The 15,859-nt window shown below is 47.9% G+C and overlaps 1 protein-coding gene and 1 non-coding gene across 5 annotated transcripts in view; both read right to left on the minus strand.

Annotated features, from left to right (window-relative positions):
* Positions 1-14,641, minus strand: part of Arhgef2 (Rho/Rac guanine nucleotide exchange factor 2) — a 43,260-nt gene extending 28,619 nt beyond the window's left edge. For 2 of the 4 annotated variants that reach the window (XM_032898053.1, XM_032898052.1), the window contains exons 1-4: positions 14,429-14,641; positions 12,856-13,000; positions 3,837-3,876; positions 2,668-2,761 (exon numbers count right to left, since the gene is read on the minus strand). In XM_032898053.1, the coding sequence (XP_032753944.1) occupies positions 2,668-2,761; positions 3,837-3,876; positions 12,856-12,979 (258 nt within the window). In that variant the 5' untranslated portion in view covers positions 12,980-13,000; positions 14,429-14,641. Of the gene's footprint in view, positions 1-2,667; positions 2,762-2,871; positions 3,103-3,836; positions 3,877-4,744; positions 4,863-12,855; positions 13,001-14,428 lie in introns of those variants that run through there. The other 2 variants (XM_032898055.1, XM_032898058.1) reach the window with 2 other exon arrangements.
* Positions 14,642-14,881: 240 nt separating this feature from the next.
* Positions 14,882-14,988, minus strand: LOC116897404. The gene has a single exon (XR_004387447.1). It is a non-coding gene; the product is annotated as a U6 spliceosomal RNA (small nuclear RNA).
* Between the last annotated feature and the right edge of the window lie 871 nt (positions 14,989-15,859).

Below are 15,859 nucleotides of genomic sequence, written 5' to 3' on the forward strand. Positions count from 1 at the left end.
TTTTTCTGGGGGTCCTCCTTTTCCCCAAACCCTTTCCTTCCTGCCCCCCTGTAATCCTTTCAGGTACATCTTTGAACAATTGCCCTTACATATAAATAAAACCAAAAACTTCGGCCAGAATTTAAAAAAAGCCAATGGTTTCATTGGCCTATTCAGCTTGAAAAAAAAAAAAAAAAAAAAAAGGACCGTTCTCATTGACAGCTGCAGGGGAAGGGTCTGGTTTCCAAAGGGCCATGGGGGGGAACCAAGAGTGTCCCTGGCTGCCTAGATGCAAGCACACACAGTCCACAAATCGGCCTTTCTTCTGATTAATGTGAGCCTTTTTTTGAGCCTTGGACATGACTTGAGGATGACTAAGGTGTACATAGCCACAGTGGCTTCCTAGCAAGAGCTTGTGGAGGAAGGCTTGGGGGTGCACCGGCCACTTGCTATGATTGCTCCACCTCTAAGTAGCCCAGCTTCTAGGTTATCCTGTCTGTGAAATGGCGATTAATGTAGTATCACTACCCTCTGTCTCTGCCGGAGCCATTCTAAGAAGTACAAGATGAGTTCTAGGAAAGTGTCTGGCCACCTATAGGGTGCCAGGCAGGCAGGGAGAAACAAGCTACCTCCTCCTCTTCTCCATCCCTAACAATGTGCAGCACTGGTACCCAAGTGGGGGACAGAGAAAGGGAGCGTGAAGTAGGCACAAATCATGGAGGGAGAGCTCCAGAGAAAGTCGGGCCCAGAGACCCTGGGGAACACAGACCAAGAAGCAGGACAATATGCTGACCTACCCTAGCTCTTCTTCTTCCCTGTCCATGCTCCAGAGTCTCTACCCAGGTTCCCCTTCTTCAGGTTACTCAATCTCCTTCAGGGCTGCTAGGCCAAGGGTGAGCAAATGCAGTGTGACAGCCTGACAGAGCCTGTGCCCTGGGGGGAGGGAGACTCAGATCCTAAGGGCTTCCTGCTTGCTTGTTTTCTAGCTGTCTGATTCCTGACCCTGTCTGCCTCCCCCGTGTCCATGTCCAGGGGTTCTGAGATTGTGATGTGTCCACCATATGTCTCCATCAGCTTCAACTCCCTCTCTGGAAGAGTCCTAGCAATGGCCCAGCTTATATCTCTACCTTCCCTGCCCACCTGTAGGGAGGGCAGCCCTCAGAGTCTGGCCTCCAAAACCACCTGACTGGGGAGAGCCCATGATTCTGCCAGATGACTAGGATGGTGTTGCCTCCAGGTTTCTCTCAGTGCTCAGATGTGACCTTGGGGTGGAACCCACATGCATACCAGAGGGAAAGGAGAGTGGCTTATTGTGCTGCAGTAAGTGGAGCCTGCAGTCGCAGTGCTCAGAACACTTGAGGCAGGATGGTCAGGTAGGCTGCGGGGCTGGGTAGTCATAGGCAGAAGAAGAAAGAGGGGAGGAGAAAAGAAGAGAAGGGAGGAAGGGAGGGAGGGAGGAAGGAGGGAGAAAGGGGATGGGGGTCACCATGGCTAGGTGTGGCAGTGCATGCCTGGCATGCTAGCAGAAACAGAAGGATCAAGAATTCAAGATCTGGGCTGGAGAGATGGCTCAGAGGTTAAGAGCACTGACTGCTCTTCCAGAGGCCCTGAGTTCAATTCCCAGCAACCACATGGTGGCTCACAGCCATCTGTAATGCCCTCATCTGATGTGTCTGAAGACAGTAGCTACAGTGTACTCCTATACATACAATAAATAAATCTTTAAAAAAAGAGAGAGGGGTTGGGGATTTAGCTCAGTGGTAGAGCGCTTGCCTAGGAAGCGCAAGGCCCTGGGTTCGGTTCCCAGCTCCGAAAAAAAAATAAAAAAATAAATAAATAAAGAGAGAGAGTTCAAGATCTTCAACTACATAATTTAAGGGTTGCCTGGGCTATATGAAACCCTAGCTCAAAAACAAACAAGCAAATGGATGAATAAGAAGTCCGAGTGTGAGGTCACATTCGTAGAATCCAGAATCTAGACGGTCAGCACTCTGGAGGCTGAGACAGGAGGAAAGGCCTAGCTGAGGTTAGCTAGGTTATGTCATAGTGGGTTCCAGGGGAGTCTGCCCTACAGAGGGAGACCCTGTTTCAAAACAGCATAGAGTCTAAAAAGGAAGAAAATGGAAGCTCCCTGCTTCCCGGAGCCAAGGGGTAATGACAGAGGAGACAGCAGGACACCTTCACTTCCTGGCATCCGAAGGCACACGCCACACATGTGCTTCAATAATCACACACCTCGCAGCTCCCACTCTGCCTGTGGTCTTATTTCAACCCTGCAGTTGCTGTATCCACCCATAAAATTACGAGTGTAAAAGCACTTGGAAAACTCTAACACCCTATGAATAAGCGAGAGGCACTGCTTTAATTATCCTTCTCGTGTCCAACGGGCAAGATTTCTGTTGCCCACCTCTTAGCTATGGGTGGCCTAAAATGAAGGAACCCTGGGCCGGTTCTCAGCTCCTGCCCCCTTTTCTCTTCCAGCTGTCTACAGCAGCTGTCGGCTAAGCTGGAGAGGAGGGGAACAGAGAAAGGCTGATTTACTGGGGCACTCAGAGCTTTGAAGGTACATCATATATTCCCTTACAATGAGAGCCCTTCCCGAGTCTCTAACAGGAGAATTGGGGAAGGGTGAACAAGGAGGATAAGAAGGGCAGCAGCTCTACGACTGCTTCCCAGGCTGACTCCTACCTTGTCCCTGCCGGTCATGCCCAAAAGGAAGCTGAAGGTCCGTCGCAAGGAGGAGCCTGCCCAGGTCCCCGAGTCCTCTTCCAGCTGTTTACCACTGCAGAGAGATGGGGAAGAGGTGAGGAGTAGGGAGCTGGAAAAGAAAATAGACCACAGGGATGGCAGGTGCCCATGCCATGGAGATAGGACACTGGAGATAATCCCCACCTCTGTGGCTCTCCTGGATCAGGATGCTCAAGTTTTCCAGGCCCCTCTATTTATGAGAAAACTCCAGACTCCTCCCAGATAACAGCAGCCTCCCGCTTCCTCTCCAGCTGAAGATGGGAGGGCCCAGTCCCTCTCAAACTGTTCTCCCTCAAGAGTGGAGAGAGGTCCCTCCAGGGGGCATTTCCCCCTCTCAGAACAAGAGCCCTGTGTAGACCCTCTGCTGTTTGGAAACTAGCCCCTGGGCCTAGAGCCAATAAAGAACTGAATTTCCTGGGATTTCATCAGCCCATCCCATGAGCTAATCCCGACCGGAGCCAGGAGGTTGTGTCAGCTAGAGAATTTTAGGATCACAAATCAGAGCCCGGTTCTTAAAGGGCCCATGTTTTGCCCACACAGACACACTGAGCGTGAGGGCTGCCCTAATCTAATAAGGCTTTGGCCACACAAGCCAGATGAACAGGTGCTGATTTTGCATGCTTATTTGCACAGCTATTGAAACGTCCCGCATCCATCTCCATGTCTAAGCTCCGTTTTCGGGCCCTGTCCCCTCTGCTGAGATTTCCACAGCCCTCAAATAGCTCTCCTTAGAATCACTTTCCCTCAGCCGGTTATCTGTCATCCAAAGCCCACCCGTGGTCACCGTCCATCCAGCAGCAGAATGGCCAACTCCCCCATATGTCTCTGACATCAGCCAGCAGATCTATCTCTCCCTGCTCTTCGGCAGATTCTGTAGAGTTTGGCTACTCCTTCTCTGTTCCATCCCTCCGGGCTACTGCACAACAGAAAGCCCAAGGATTCTATGCAGCTCAGGACGATGGCGATTGAAGGCCTCTCTCATCGGAAGTGTTGCGGGGTGGGGGTTGGGGGACAGTGTTTGAAGAAGCAGGGAGTCTTAGGGTTACAAAGCCCACACCCATCACTCCTACATCCAGGCCTTTTGTGGGCTCAGGATCCCCCAAACTCACCATTTGTTGAGGTCTGTGGCATGGGACTGGGATGAGTTACCTGCAAAGTATACAAGGAAAAGAGACGTGTCTAGAAAAAGCCAGACAAAGGCACCTAAGGCTGCCTTCCCAACCCCCTCCACCTGGATCAGGTTCCCAGGCTGCAGGTGCATGTGACGCCATTCCTGAGGGCAGCCACTGGGGAGCAAGGACAGAGGGCGGGGTCTGGGGAGAGCACAGCTGAACGACTGGAAAACAAGCTAAAGTGGAGAGCTAGCTGGAACTGAAGGGTTTGTTCCTGTTCTGGTAAACGGAGAGGGCTGAGGTTCCGCACTGAGTTCCCCACACTCCATCTTTTAATCTTTATTCAGTTGCTTGTCTGTGTGCATGTCAGGGGAACGGCAGGCACGTGAAGATCAGGAGAGTCTCTCCTTCCTCCCTGTGGGTCCCAGGGATTGAACCCAAGTGGTTAGACAGCACCTTTACCCACTAAGCCCAGAGAGCCATCTTGCCAGTCCCCGCATAGGTCATCTTCAGGACAAAGATGCACTTTAAGTAACCATCCTCCATCCCTAGTGATAGGGGAGCCTGGAAAGACACCTTCTATCCATGTCCTCCTCCACTGGCAGGACAGTCTCAGTGATACTGGTGTCTTGAGTAAGTTCACTCACTTTGGTTGGGCAGTGAAGGCAGAGGCAGGCAGATCTCTGTGTTCGAGGACAGCCTGCTCTACAGAGCGAGTTCTAGGGCAGCCAGGGCTACACAGAGAAACCCTGTCTCAAAAACAAACAAGCAGGTTCCTCTCTTGAGCCCCAGCTTCTCTTGAGTGCACGATGTCAGTCGTCTGACTCTGAACAGCTAACTCTGGGACAGTCAGTGATACGGATGGGGAAGAGGCCACCATTTCCTCACCCCCCACTTTTACTCACCATTTGGATCTGAGCAGTCCAAGAGGAGATTGATGCCACTCATGGACACAGCTTTGGACAGCATGCCAGTGGTGGGGTGAACCGAAGAGGTAGCAGATAGATGGCAGAAACTCTGACCCTGGAATTGTGTGGAGTCCTCACATGAAGCCCTCACTTTGCCTGCCCTCCTCAAATGTGTCTCCCCCAAAGTTCAGCCCTTCCACCAGGCCTCCCAAGATTCCCCCACCCCTTATCTGGGCTATTTCTCTAGAAAGAGTTAAGTTAGTATGACAGCAGCTTAACCCATCAACCTGCAAAGAAAACACAACCTTATATATTTTCTGATGTTATTTTGTGATTCTGTTGGGTGTGTCACAGCATAGGTGTGGAGATCAGAGGACAACTTTCAGGAATGGCTTTTCTCCTTCTCTCCTGGGATTCAGGGATCAAACTCAGGCTTGGTATTCTGCACAGCAAGCACTATCACCTGCTGAGGCCCACCTGCCAACCCCTTTCTTTTCAACTCATTCTTGAGAAAGGGTCTTAGGTAGCTCAGGCTGGTCCGGAAACCACCACTTAGCTGAGGACGATCTCGAACTTGTTTTGGTTTTGGGTTTGTGTTTCTCTGTAGCCCTGATTGTCCTCTGTAGACCAGGCTGGCCTCAAACTCGCCTCTGCCTCCTGAGTGCTGGGATTAAAGACGTAATCTCTACCTTCCAAGGGCTTGGATTGCAGTTGGCCTGGGCTACTTCATCCCATTTGTAAATTGGGATTTTTTTTTTTAATCAATGCAGAATAATGGAGCATATTTTAAGGAGCACAATGTGATGTTTTGATATATGTCTATCATGCTTGCTTTTCCTTTTTTAAAATTTTTTATTAAAAATTTAAGTTTAAAATCTAGATTTTATGTGTGTGTGTGTGTGTGTGTGTGTGTGTGTGTGTGTGTGTGTGTGCATGTACACATGTGATTGGTTTCTTTGATTCAAGGTCTTACTATGTAGCTTAAGCTGGTTTAAAATTCCGGGGTTTGTGATTCAGGGGTTGGGGATTTAGCTCAGTGGTAGAGTGCTTGCCTAGCAAGCGCAAGGCCCTGGGTTCGGTCCCCAGCTCCGAAAAAAAAAAAAAAGAAAAGAAATTGTGATTCTATTGCCCCAGCCTCCGAACTGGTGGAATTACAGACTTTTGGTGACATGTCTGACTCTAGGGTTGATTTCTATTTTGATATAACATCTCATTGTGTGGCTCTGACTGTCCTGGAACTCACTATGTAGACTAGGCTGGCCTTGAATTTACAGAAATTGCCTGGCCCCTGCCTCCAGAGTACTGGATTAAAGGAATGAGCTACCGCACCCAGCTATAAATAATTTTTTGTAAAAAAAAAAAAAAAAAGAAAGGTCTGTTTATTTAAAAACAAAAAGACAGAGCCCTAAATTGATATAAATCATGGAACACACAATAACCACAAAGGATCAGTGTCTAAGGACACATTGAGCATAGTGAGGGAAGAGCGCCTGGGCTCCCTCAGGAGAGTAGACACTGAAATTGCTAAGACAGAGTTTAGTATGGCCCCTGTGCAAAGTTTAAAGATTCACTCACCCTGAACAAAGATTAATTCAAATGAATGAAAGGCCTTAAAGTAAGGCCTGGAACTTTGAAACTGCAGCAAGAAACACTGGGAAACATTTCAAGACAAGGGCATAGGCAAAACCTTATTGGTTTTTTTGTTTTGTTTTGTTTTGTTGTTTTGTTTTTGGAAACAGGGTCTTCTGCGATGTAGCCAAGGATTACCTGTACTTCTGACAATTCTGCCTCCATCTTTGGAGTGCTGGGGGTTTCCACTGAGCATCGCCAGTCTAGCTTGTTTGCTTTTTTGTTTTTGTTTTTGTTTCTTTGTGTGTGTGTGTATGCATGCTTGAGTGTATATATGTGTACAGCATGTGTGCAGGTTCCCTAAGAGGCCAGAAAAAACACCAGACTCCTTAGGGCTGGTGCTGCACAGGAAATAAGCCAGATGATTCTGGTCCTCTGTAAGAGCAGCAAGGACTATTAACTGCTGAGCCCTCTTTGTAACCACTGATGCAATGGATGACCCAGAACAACAGGTGAGCACATCCCCAGCCCTGAGCAGAGGATTTTCTTTCTGTAAAGGATTCCAAAGGGCAGGAAATAAAACATCAATGGATAAGTGGAATTACATGAAGTTTAAAAGCTTCAGCACAGCAAAGGAAACAGTTATCAGAGTGAAGAGACAAGGTACAACATGAGAGAAAGTCTAGATAGACAAGTGACAGGACTGATGTCTAGAAAAATATAAAAGGGGGGAAAAACTAAAATAAATAGCCTAGGCAATAAATGAGCAAGCAAACCGGTCACAAATGGCCAGTAAATTTATGAAAAAACCAATGTTCAACATCCTTAGCTAGGGACCTCAGTCACACAGAGAGATTCTATCTTAGTTCATTCAAAGTGATTACCATCATTTTGAAAACAAAGAGACTGGAGTGGTTAAGAGCACTGGCTGCTTAAGGACCCGGGTTTGAGTCCTAGCACCGATAGGATGTTTCACAATTGTAATTCCAGTCCCGGGTGATCCAACACCCTCTTCTGACTCCAGGCACCAGGCATACAAGTGGGGTACAGACATATGTGCAGGCGTGCACACACAAATAAGTTGAAATGTTTTTAAAGGAAAACGATTATATACCTACACAATGTAAGTGTCAGTTGCTACTGAGAATTTTAGCTAGTCTGAGCTGTCAGTCCTGAAACTGTGCTAATTGTCTTATCAGTTCTGTGTCCAAGCAGACACTTCACCAGTATCTATCCCATCTGTACAGATGATACATTTAGGTTATCTCACTCTTCATCTGCAGACTCAAAAGTCAGGGCTGGAGAGATGGCTTTACCCTTATGCATGATCACTGCTCTTGCAGGGGACAGGAGTTCTGTTCCCAGCACCCATGTCGGCAGATAGCTCACCTGGAACTCCAGGAATCCAAGGTCCTCCTCTGCCCTCCTCTTCTCAAACAGTACTTGGTTGCACATACCCACACACATTCATACACAGTTTCTTTTTTAAAAGGCCAGGTATGCTGGGTGGTGATGACAGTGCACGCCTTTAGTACCAGCATTCAGGACACAGGCAGTCAAACCTCCAAGTTCAAGACTAGCCTAGTTCCAGGACTGCCAGGGCTACACAGAGAAACCCTGTCTCAAAAGCAACAACAATGACAAAAATGAGCAGGATGTGGCAGTGCATGCTTCTGATCCCAGCACTCAGGAGGCTGAGACAAACAGATCTCTGTGAATTTGAGGCCAACTTGCTCTAACATAAGGAGTTCCAGGCCAGCCAGAGTTGTGTAATAAGTTCCCAGTCTCGAACAAAATAAAACTTAGACCACAACAACGCTATGTGTGTATAAGTGACAGCCATGATCTCTCAGATACTAGACAACAGTCCCCTACTACCTCTCCTTGATCTCTCAGATACTAGACAGTTCCCTACCACCTCTAGCCCCATAGAATGACTTACAGCCACCAGACCAGCAACACTGTGGTGGCACAGAATGCTGAGGTCATCTTGGGCCAGAGGGAGTGCAGGTGGGAGTGGAAGGGAACACTTACAAACTCTAATAAAGGTGTAAAGGTGCGTAGTGGAGACTGTGGTACAGCATTCCAGCCAGGCACACAGCCTGGAAAAATCTCTGGCAGATATATGGCAAAGGGCTGTTCTCAGGGACACTTTCACCAAAGCAAGAAGCAGAAACTAAGCAAGCGTGCAACAGAATTAAGAATACTTGGGTTGGGGGTTGGGGATTTAGCTCAGTGGTAGAGCACTTGCCCTATGGCAAGCAAGGCCCTGGGTTCAGTCCCCAGCTCGAGAAAAAAAAAAAAAAAAAAAAAAAGAATACTTGGGTTGGAGAGGTGCTCAGCGGTTAAGAGCACCCGACTGCTCTTCCAGAGGTCCTGAGTTCAATTCCCAGCAACCATATGGTGGCTCCAAACCATCTGTAAAGAGATCCGATGCCCTCTTCTGGTGTATCTGAAGACAGCTACGGTGTACTTATATATAATAAATGAATAAATCTTAAAAAAAAAAAAAAAAAAGGACACTCTAACGCTGGCATGGTAGTTCAGCTCCAATTCCAGCTCTCGGGATGCAGAGGCAGGCAGAGCTCAAGGCCAGTTTGGTCTACATAGGGAGTTCCAGGACAGCCAGACATACATAATAAAGAGACCCTATCTCAAAATAAAAATAATAAACAAGATTAGAATAAAAGAATTAACTTAAAAAACCCAAAGTGGCCAGGCAGTGGTGGCACATGCCTTTATTCCCAGCACTTAGGAGACAGAGGCAGATGGGTCTCTAAATCTGGGTCCAGCCTGGTCTCCAGAGCTAGTTCCATAAAGAAGGGCTACAGAAAAAAAAAACTGTCTAGAGAAAAACAAAAATAAATAAACTAATAACAAACACAGCAAGGCTGGTACAGGTGATGTGTTATGTCAGAATTCTACACAGGTCTCATCCCTATAACCCATGGAACAATGGAAGGAGAAAATGAATCTCACAAAGTTGTGTTCTGTCCTCCATGGATGAACCTTGATATGCTTCCCATAATAACAAACTTACAGGGAAAAAGTACAGGGTTAGGGATGTAGTTCAGTCAGAAGAGTGCCTGCTCAGCGTAATCAAAGCCCTGGCTTCCATCCCTAGTACCACAGGCAAATGGCAAGGCACTGCATGCCTATAATTTCGGCACTTGAGAGGTGGAGACTGGAGGGTCATCCTCCACTACATAGAGACTTCCAACCTAGCCTGGGCTACATAAGACCCTGTCTCAAAAGGGAAGTGTAAATAAAATATGAATGAATGACTAACAATTTGCAACAGCACAGAGATTAAAAAGTAAATAAGTGTTGCGTGTGAGTTGTGCTGTTGGGAGTGAGGGTACGGCCATGTCAACTCTAGCAGAGGAAGTTTAAGCAGGAAGATAAAGAGCTTGAAACCAGCCTAGACTCTGTCTCAGAACAAAAAAAGGAGAAAAATCTAGAATATTTTATAAAACATGCCATCACTGCTTTAAAATTCAGCAATAAAAACATTCAGCAGTAAACACATTTGTGCTAAAAACATTTTTAAAAGGGGGGATGATGGGGGCTGGAGAAATGGCTCAGCGGTTAAGAGCACTGACTGCTCTTCTAGAGGTCCTGAGTTCAAATCCCAGCAACCACATGGTGGCTCACAACCATCTGCAATGAGATCTGATGCCCTCTTCTGGTGTGTCTGAAGGCAGCTACAGTGTGCTCATATAAAACAAATAAATAAAATCTTTAAAAGGGGGAATGATAAAATTCTTCATGATGTTACCTATGGTGGGAAGGAAATGAAGAAAAGGGGGACCCCAAAGAGACATCCGTGAATAAAGCCTGCACTAACCTAAGTTTGAGCCCCCAAATCTGTATAATGGATGGATGGAGAGAGCCAGCACCTGAAAGCTGTCTTTCCACTTCCACCCAGACACAAAGGCACATGTGCAGGCACATAAATAGATGGATGTTAAAAAAAGGAAAAGGGGAGCTGGGATTTAGCTCAGCGGTAGAGCGCTGCCTAGCAAGCGCAAGGCCCTGGTTCGGTCCCCAGCTCAAAAAAAAAAAAAAAAAAAAAAAAAAAAAAAAAAAAAAAAAAAAAAGGAAAAAGAAAAAAGTTAGTCTGAGCTTGGTGGCACACACCCTTCATCCCAGCACTTGCAGGCACAGGCAGTCTGGAAGTCCGTTATAGACCAGCTTGTTCTTTTTTTTTTTGGTTCTTTTTTTTTTTTCGGAGCTGGGGGACCGAACCCAGGGCCTTGCGCTTCCTAGGCAAGCGCTCTACCACTGAGCTAAATCCCCAACCCCCAGCTTGTTCTATAACAAGAGTTCCAAGCCAGTCTGTCCCAGCCTGTCTCAATAGATACACTTTTTACAAGAAAGGAAGGAAGGAAGGAAGGAGGGAGGGGAAGTATATGCCAGCAGTCAGTACGAATGAAGAGTTGATGATGTTATAAGTCTTGGGATGGGAAGTATTTTTGTTGGTTTTGGTTTTGTTACTTATAAATCTCATATTTTTTTTTAAAAACAAAGCAGCCAGAGTTGGGGATCGTCCTTCATGCCTGTAATCCTTACACTTAAGAGGCAGCACAAGCAGCACAGTTTGGAGGTGAGCCTGGTCTACACTCCAAGTTCCAAACGAGCTAAGGCTACTTAGTCCAAAGAAACAAAAGCAAAACAGAAAAGTGGAGGTGTGCCCTTGAGCCCAGAGCTAGGGAGGCCTGGAGGGGTCAGCCTGGGGTACATACGTAGACCTATCTGGAATAAAATAAAATAGACAAACTCAAAAGCAAAGGGAAAATACAAGAGTATTTGTCGCTGTGGTGAGTTGGAAAGCAGAGGGCAAATTACGGTTTAGTAGGTCAGAGCTGCAGAGGTGGCTGTGTGGTCATGGAAGCACTCGCTTTGTAAGTGAGAGGACCAGAAATTCACATCCCAGCAAACAGCCAGGCATTGACTGCATGCACGTGCACACACACCTGCGTATGCACAAGGACATGAGTGTACAGGCACACGCATGCATACGCTTGTGCACACATACTGTAAATTCCTTTACAGTGTGAAAAGGTCCATTGTGGAATGAGATTGTGCTTATAGATGTCTGTCTGCAGCCCTAGCCCTAGTGAATCAGACTTTTGGTCAGCAGGCTCTGGAGGAATACCACAAAAAGGAAAAACAAGAACCCCAAACACTATGGCAAAGAGAATATTAATGAGAGGCCTTAAAGATCGGATGAGTGGGGGAAGGGACATAATAAACAGGCGGAGCATGGGGGTGCGGGGAAAGGTGAGAGAAGGAATCACAATACTAAAAGGGACTAAGTAATACAGAAGGAAAGAAGGTCTGGGCAAAAAAGGGTGAGAATCAAGAAAAGAAAAACCATTTCCCTAAGTCACGGTATGTGCCCGCCATGTTGTGTGCCTGCCTCCGGGTCGGGCAGCCTAATGCGTCTCTTCTTTTTTTTTTTTTGGTTCTTTTTTTTCGGAGCTGGGGACCGAACCCAGGGCCTTGCGCTTCCTATAATTCGTCTCTTCTAATAACTGCAATTGTAAGGCAGTTTTATTTCTGGTGTGGAAGAAGACGAGATCAATCCACCAGATGCTAAGTGACAAAAATCTAGTTCAGTATCTGCTCTTTCTATTTTCTCACTTAAAATGGAGGCTGTCGGGGGAGAAAACCTCCAGAGATGTGGGTGGAGAAAACTAGGAGATGGAATAAGATGGGGTCCTGCTACTCACCTGAAAGGCTGGACACAAACTCTTCCTCTCAGCCTTTCTTTCACACCTCAGAGACTCTCAGAGTAAGGGTCAGATTAGGGACCCTGGGCAGCTGGTGCATGAGCTCCTGTGGAGGGGCTCTTCTCCCCCGAGGATTGGGGCTTTCTCTGGGGTGAAAGACACTAGCTTACAGTCAGGGGGTTCTCTCAAACCTGTGCACCCTTGGTGGTCCTTAGATCCTGGGACCACCCCCCTCTTATTATATTCCCCCACTCACAAAGCTGAACATGGCTGGGTCCTCTCTATTATCTCCCTCTTCCCAGGCCCCTCCTCTATTGCTGGGGATTAAACCCAGGGCCTCACATGGGATGGACAGGACCACAGTACCCACCTACACTCTAGGCTCTGTATCCTTTCGCAATTGCTATTCCTATGAAAATCTTGTTAGAGAGCTACTGTGTCTTTCAGTGTACCAGATGCCTAGTTTATTCCCACAGATAATAAGTGCAGTTCTAACTCTGGGAACTGTAGGGCCCACAGAAAGAGGAGGGATAGCGGACTTATAAGGGAGAGGGGACAGAGATACCCACATCAATACAGAGAGTCAGACATAGAAACGAAGAAACGATGTTACAGAAAGAGAGAGGGGCAGGCTACCAAACGTCCGGGACAGCGCATACAGACAGAGAAGCAGACAGAGGGCCACAGAGGATAGATGGAGCCCGAGCCAGGTCCGGGCACAGAGAGACTCAGCAGCTGATGGAACAGAAGAGTACAGAGTGGTTGCTGGCAGGGGAGGATCAGGAGGGGGTCTATCTGTCATACCCGGTGGAAAGGTTGGCCACTCTGCTGCTCCCGCCCCTGCTGCTGCTCCTGCTGCTGAGCTCCCAGAGGGGTGCCCAATTCCTCGAGGCTCTGTAGAAAGGGGGCTTCCTGGGAGACTGGGCATTCCGATGACTGCAGACTCCTCCTGAAACACACATTGCCACCGCAACTCTTGTAGGCAGTAGTAAGTGATGGGCACCAGGAACGAACAGTTCCTCAGCCCAGCCCTGTTGTTTGCCCCCAGCCCAGCCCTTCCTGTTAGCCTAGGCACAGCTCAGACCCAAACTACTCTCGGCCTTGGCACAGTTGGCTTCGGATAAGAGCGGCCCCTGCTGGTACAAAGGCAGTACTACCCTCCAGGAAGGACAGAGGGGCAGGGCAAGGTGATGTCTCCTTGTTTGGTGTCAGGTGACAACATCTTTCACTCAGCTACGGGAAAGCCAGCGCTCCATCCCTCTGCACCTGAGGCATAGAATTATTGTGGAGGTGACAATGAGACACCCAGACAGACGTCACAAAAGACATTCAAACTGTAGGCAGACGTCACAAACGACACTTAAACCAGCCTTGTGGGACTGTATTGCCGTTCACCCAATTCGCACAAAACCAGCTTTGGGACAAAGTCCCAGAAGCATCTCCCTCACTCAGCAACACCCACCCCCGCCGCCATCCCGCTCGTTCCACGTTCAAGCTCAAGAGCTGAAGAGTGTTGAACCACTCACCAGAGCTAAGGGCATGTCCAAGAAGACCATGCCCACGTCAAGAGACTACCCTTGGTGGTAGCAGGGGCCCTGGACTCACGTGGACAATCCCCTCCCCCACCTTCTCTTTTTTAACTTCCTCTATTTGGGGGAAGTGGTCAGGGATTTTCCAGGAGATAGGGAAGACGAGGGTTCTTCTCCCTAAGCCTGCTAAGAATGTGCAGACCTCCGCTCGATGGCAGCTGTCCCCAGCCAAGCAGAGTCCTTCCATGTCATCTCAGCCAGCCTGGGCTACCTGAAGCTCTGTCTCAAAATAAACAAAAACCAACTGACAAACTAAGAAACATAAAACTCCTGCTGTTTCTGACTGCAGCTTTGTCCAAGAGATGGATCTGCCTCAGCCTGAAGCCAACAGAAACCCCGGGGAAACAGTACCCACTTCCAACAGGAAGCCTCGTAAAGTTCTCTGGACCTAGTTCCTGTCTGTGGAATGAAGGAATGTAGATTATATGATCTCCAAGTTTTTGTTTTGTTTTGTTTTGTTTGTTTTTTACACTCCGTTGTATGGGGCTATGAAACTCAGATGGTGCCCACTCAATTCTCCTTCCCACCCCACCTGCGTGTGCCATCGTGGGAATGAGTGAGTGGCACTGTGGAGAGCCCTGTTAGAAACTCCATCTTTCCCAAACTTCATCACAGACTGGACTTCGATTCTCCAGGAGCGCTTCCTACTCCTGTGACTCCTCAGAGATCCTTGTCTCTCCAGAGCAGGGTGGGGGCGGGGCAAAGACACCAGGATATGGCTTTCCAAACATTTTCTCCAAGGTCTAGAGATGGGCAAAGGAGGGTCAAGAGGTGCCCTGGGGACTCACCTGCTTATTGGGTCCTGGAACTCCTTGCCAGGCCCCCAGCTGTGTCTTTTGAGGGCCTCACTTGTGTGGCTACGGGCACGGAAAGCCCTGGACCTTCTAAGGAATGATGTATGAAAGACATCGTTGTTGTTGTCCTGATTTTCCTCCTTCCCCTCCACTTCTTCCAGCCGTTCTCTGGATTCAACAGCAGGTAGGCTGTGGGGCACTGGGTCTTCACCTGAGACCGATCTGTTCATGGAAGGTACACGGAGACAGCTCTGAATCGAGAAGAAAGAGAAGATGAGCAGAGTTCTAGAACCTTGGAGGCTGGCATGGTGCTCCAGGCCTATAATTCTCATCCTTTAAGAGGCTGGCAGGGGGATGGCTCTGAGTTGGGTCAGCCCTAGGGCTTGCATGTTGAGTTTCTTTTCTTTTCTTTTTTTTTTTTTTTTTTTTTGAGGCACAAACAGTCTAAAAAACATGGAACGCTTCACGAATTTGCGTGTCATCTTTGCGCAGGGGACTTGCTAATCTTCTCTGTATTGTTCCAATGTTAGTACATGTGCTGCCGAAGTGAGCACGCATGTTGAGTTTCTTATTAGCTTGTGCTATGAGCGAGACTTTGCCTTTTACTTATCTTTTAAGTTTTATTTATTTATTTTATGTATATGAGTGTTTTGTTTTCATGCACACCAGAAGAGGGAATCGGGATTCCATTACAGATGGTTGTGAGCCACCATGTGGTTGCTGGGAATTGAACTCATGACCTCTAGGAGAGCAGCCAATGCTCTTAACCACTGAGCCATCTCTCCAGCCTGAGGCCCTGTCTTTTTAAAAAAAATAAAGAAGCTAGGCATGAGTGGCACACACTTTTAATCCCAGCATTTGAAAGACAGAGGCAGGCTGATCTTTGTGAGTTTGAGGCTAGCCTGTTCTAGCTAGGGCAAGTTCCCAGGCCAGCCAGAACTACATAGTGAGATCCTACCCCACCCCACCTCCCCACCCCAAAAAAAAGAAAAGAACGAGAGAGAGAGAGAGAGAGAGAGAGAGAGAGAGAGAGAGAGAGAGAGAGCGCCTGAATGGGGAAGTCTCCACAGCCAGGCTGCTGAACATCTCTTGTCCCTTGTGTATAGAACTTGGCTTTTCTACCTCTTAATCCAGTGTTCTTTCCAGGGAAGGGAGCCTGGCTGGGAGTGGCTGCACATGGCTGCAATCTCAGCACTTAGGCAGACGGGAACATTCCAGAGTTCAAGGCCACTGTGCGCACTAAAGACTAAACTACACAGTGAAGCTTGTTTCAGAATGAAAAGTTTAAAGAGAAGTTCCTGCTTGCTCATAATTACGCCCTGATGGAGCATTTATATAGTAGAAAGCCATGCTAAGAAAAGCGATACGGGGGTTGGGGATTTAGCTCAGTGGTAGAGCGCTTGCCTAGGAAGTGCAAGGCCATGG

The sequence above is a fragment of the Rattus rattus genome, chromosome 3, assembly GCF_011064425.1.
Source record: "Rattus rattus isolate New Zealand chromosome 3, Rrattus_CSIRO_v1, whole genome shotgun sequence".
NCBI classification, from domain to species: Eukaryota; Metazoa; Chordata; class Mammalia; order Rodentia; family Muridae; genus Rattus; species Rattus rattus.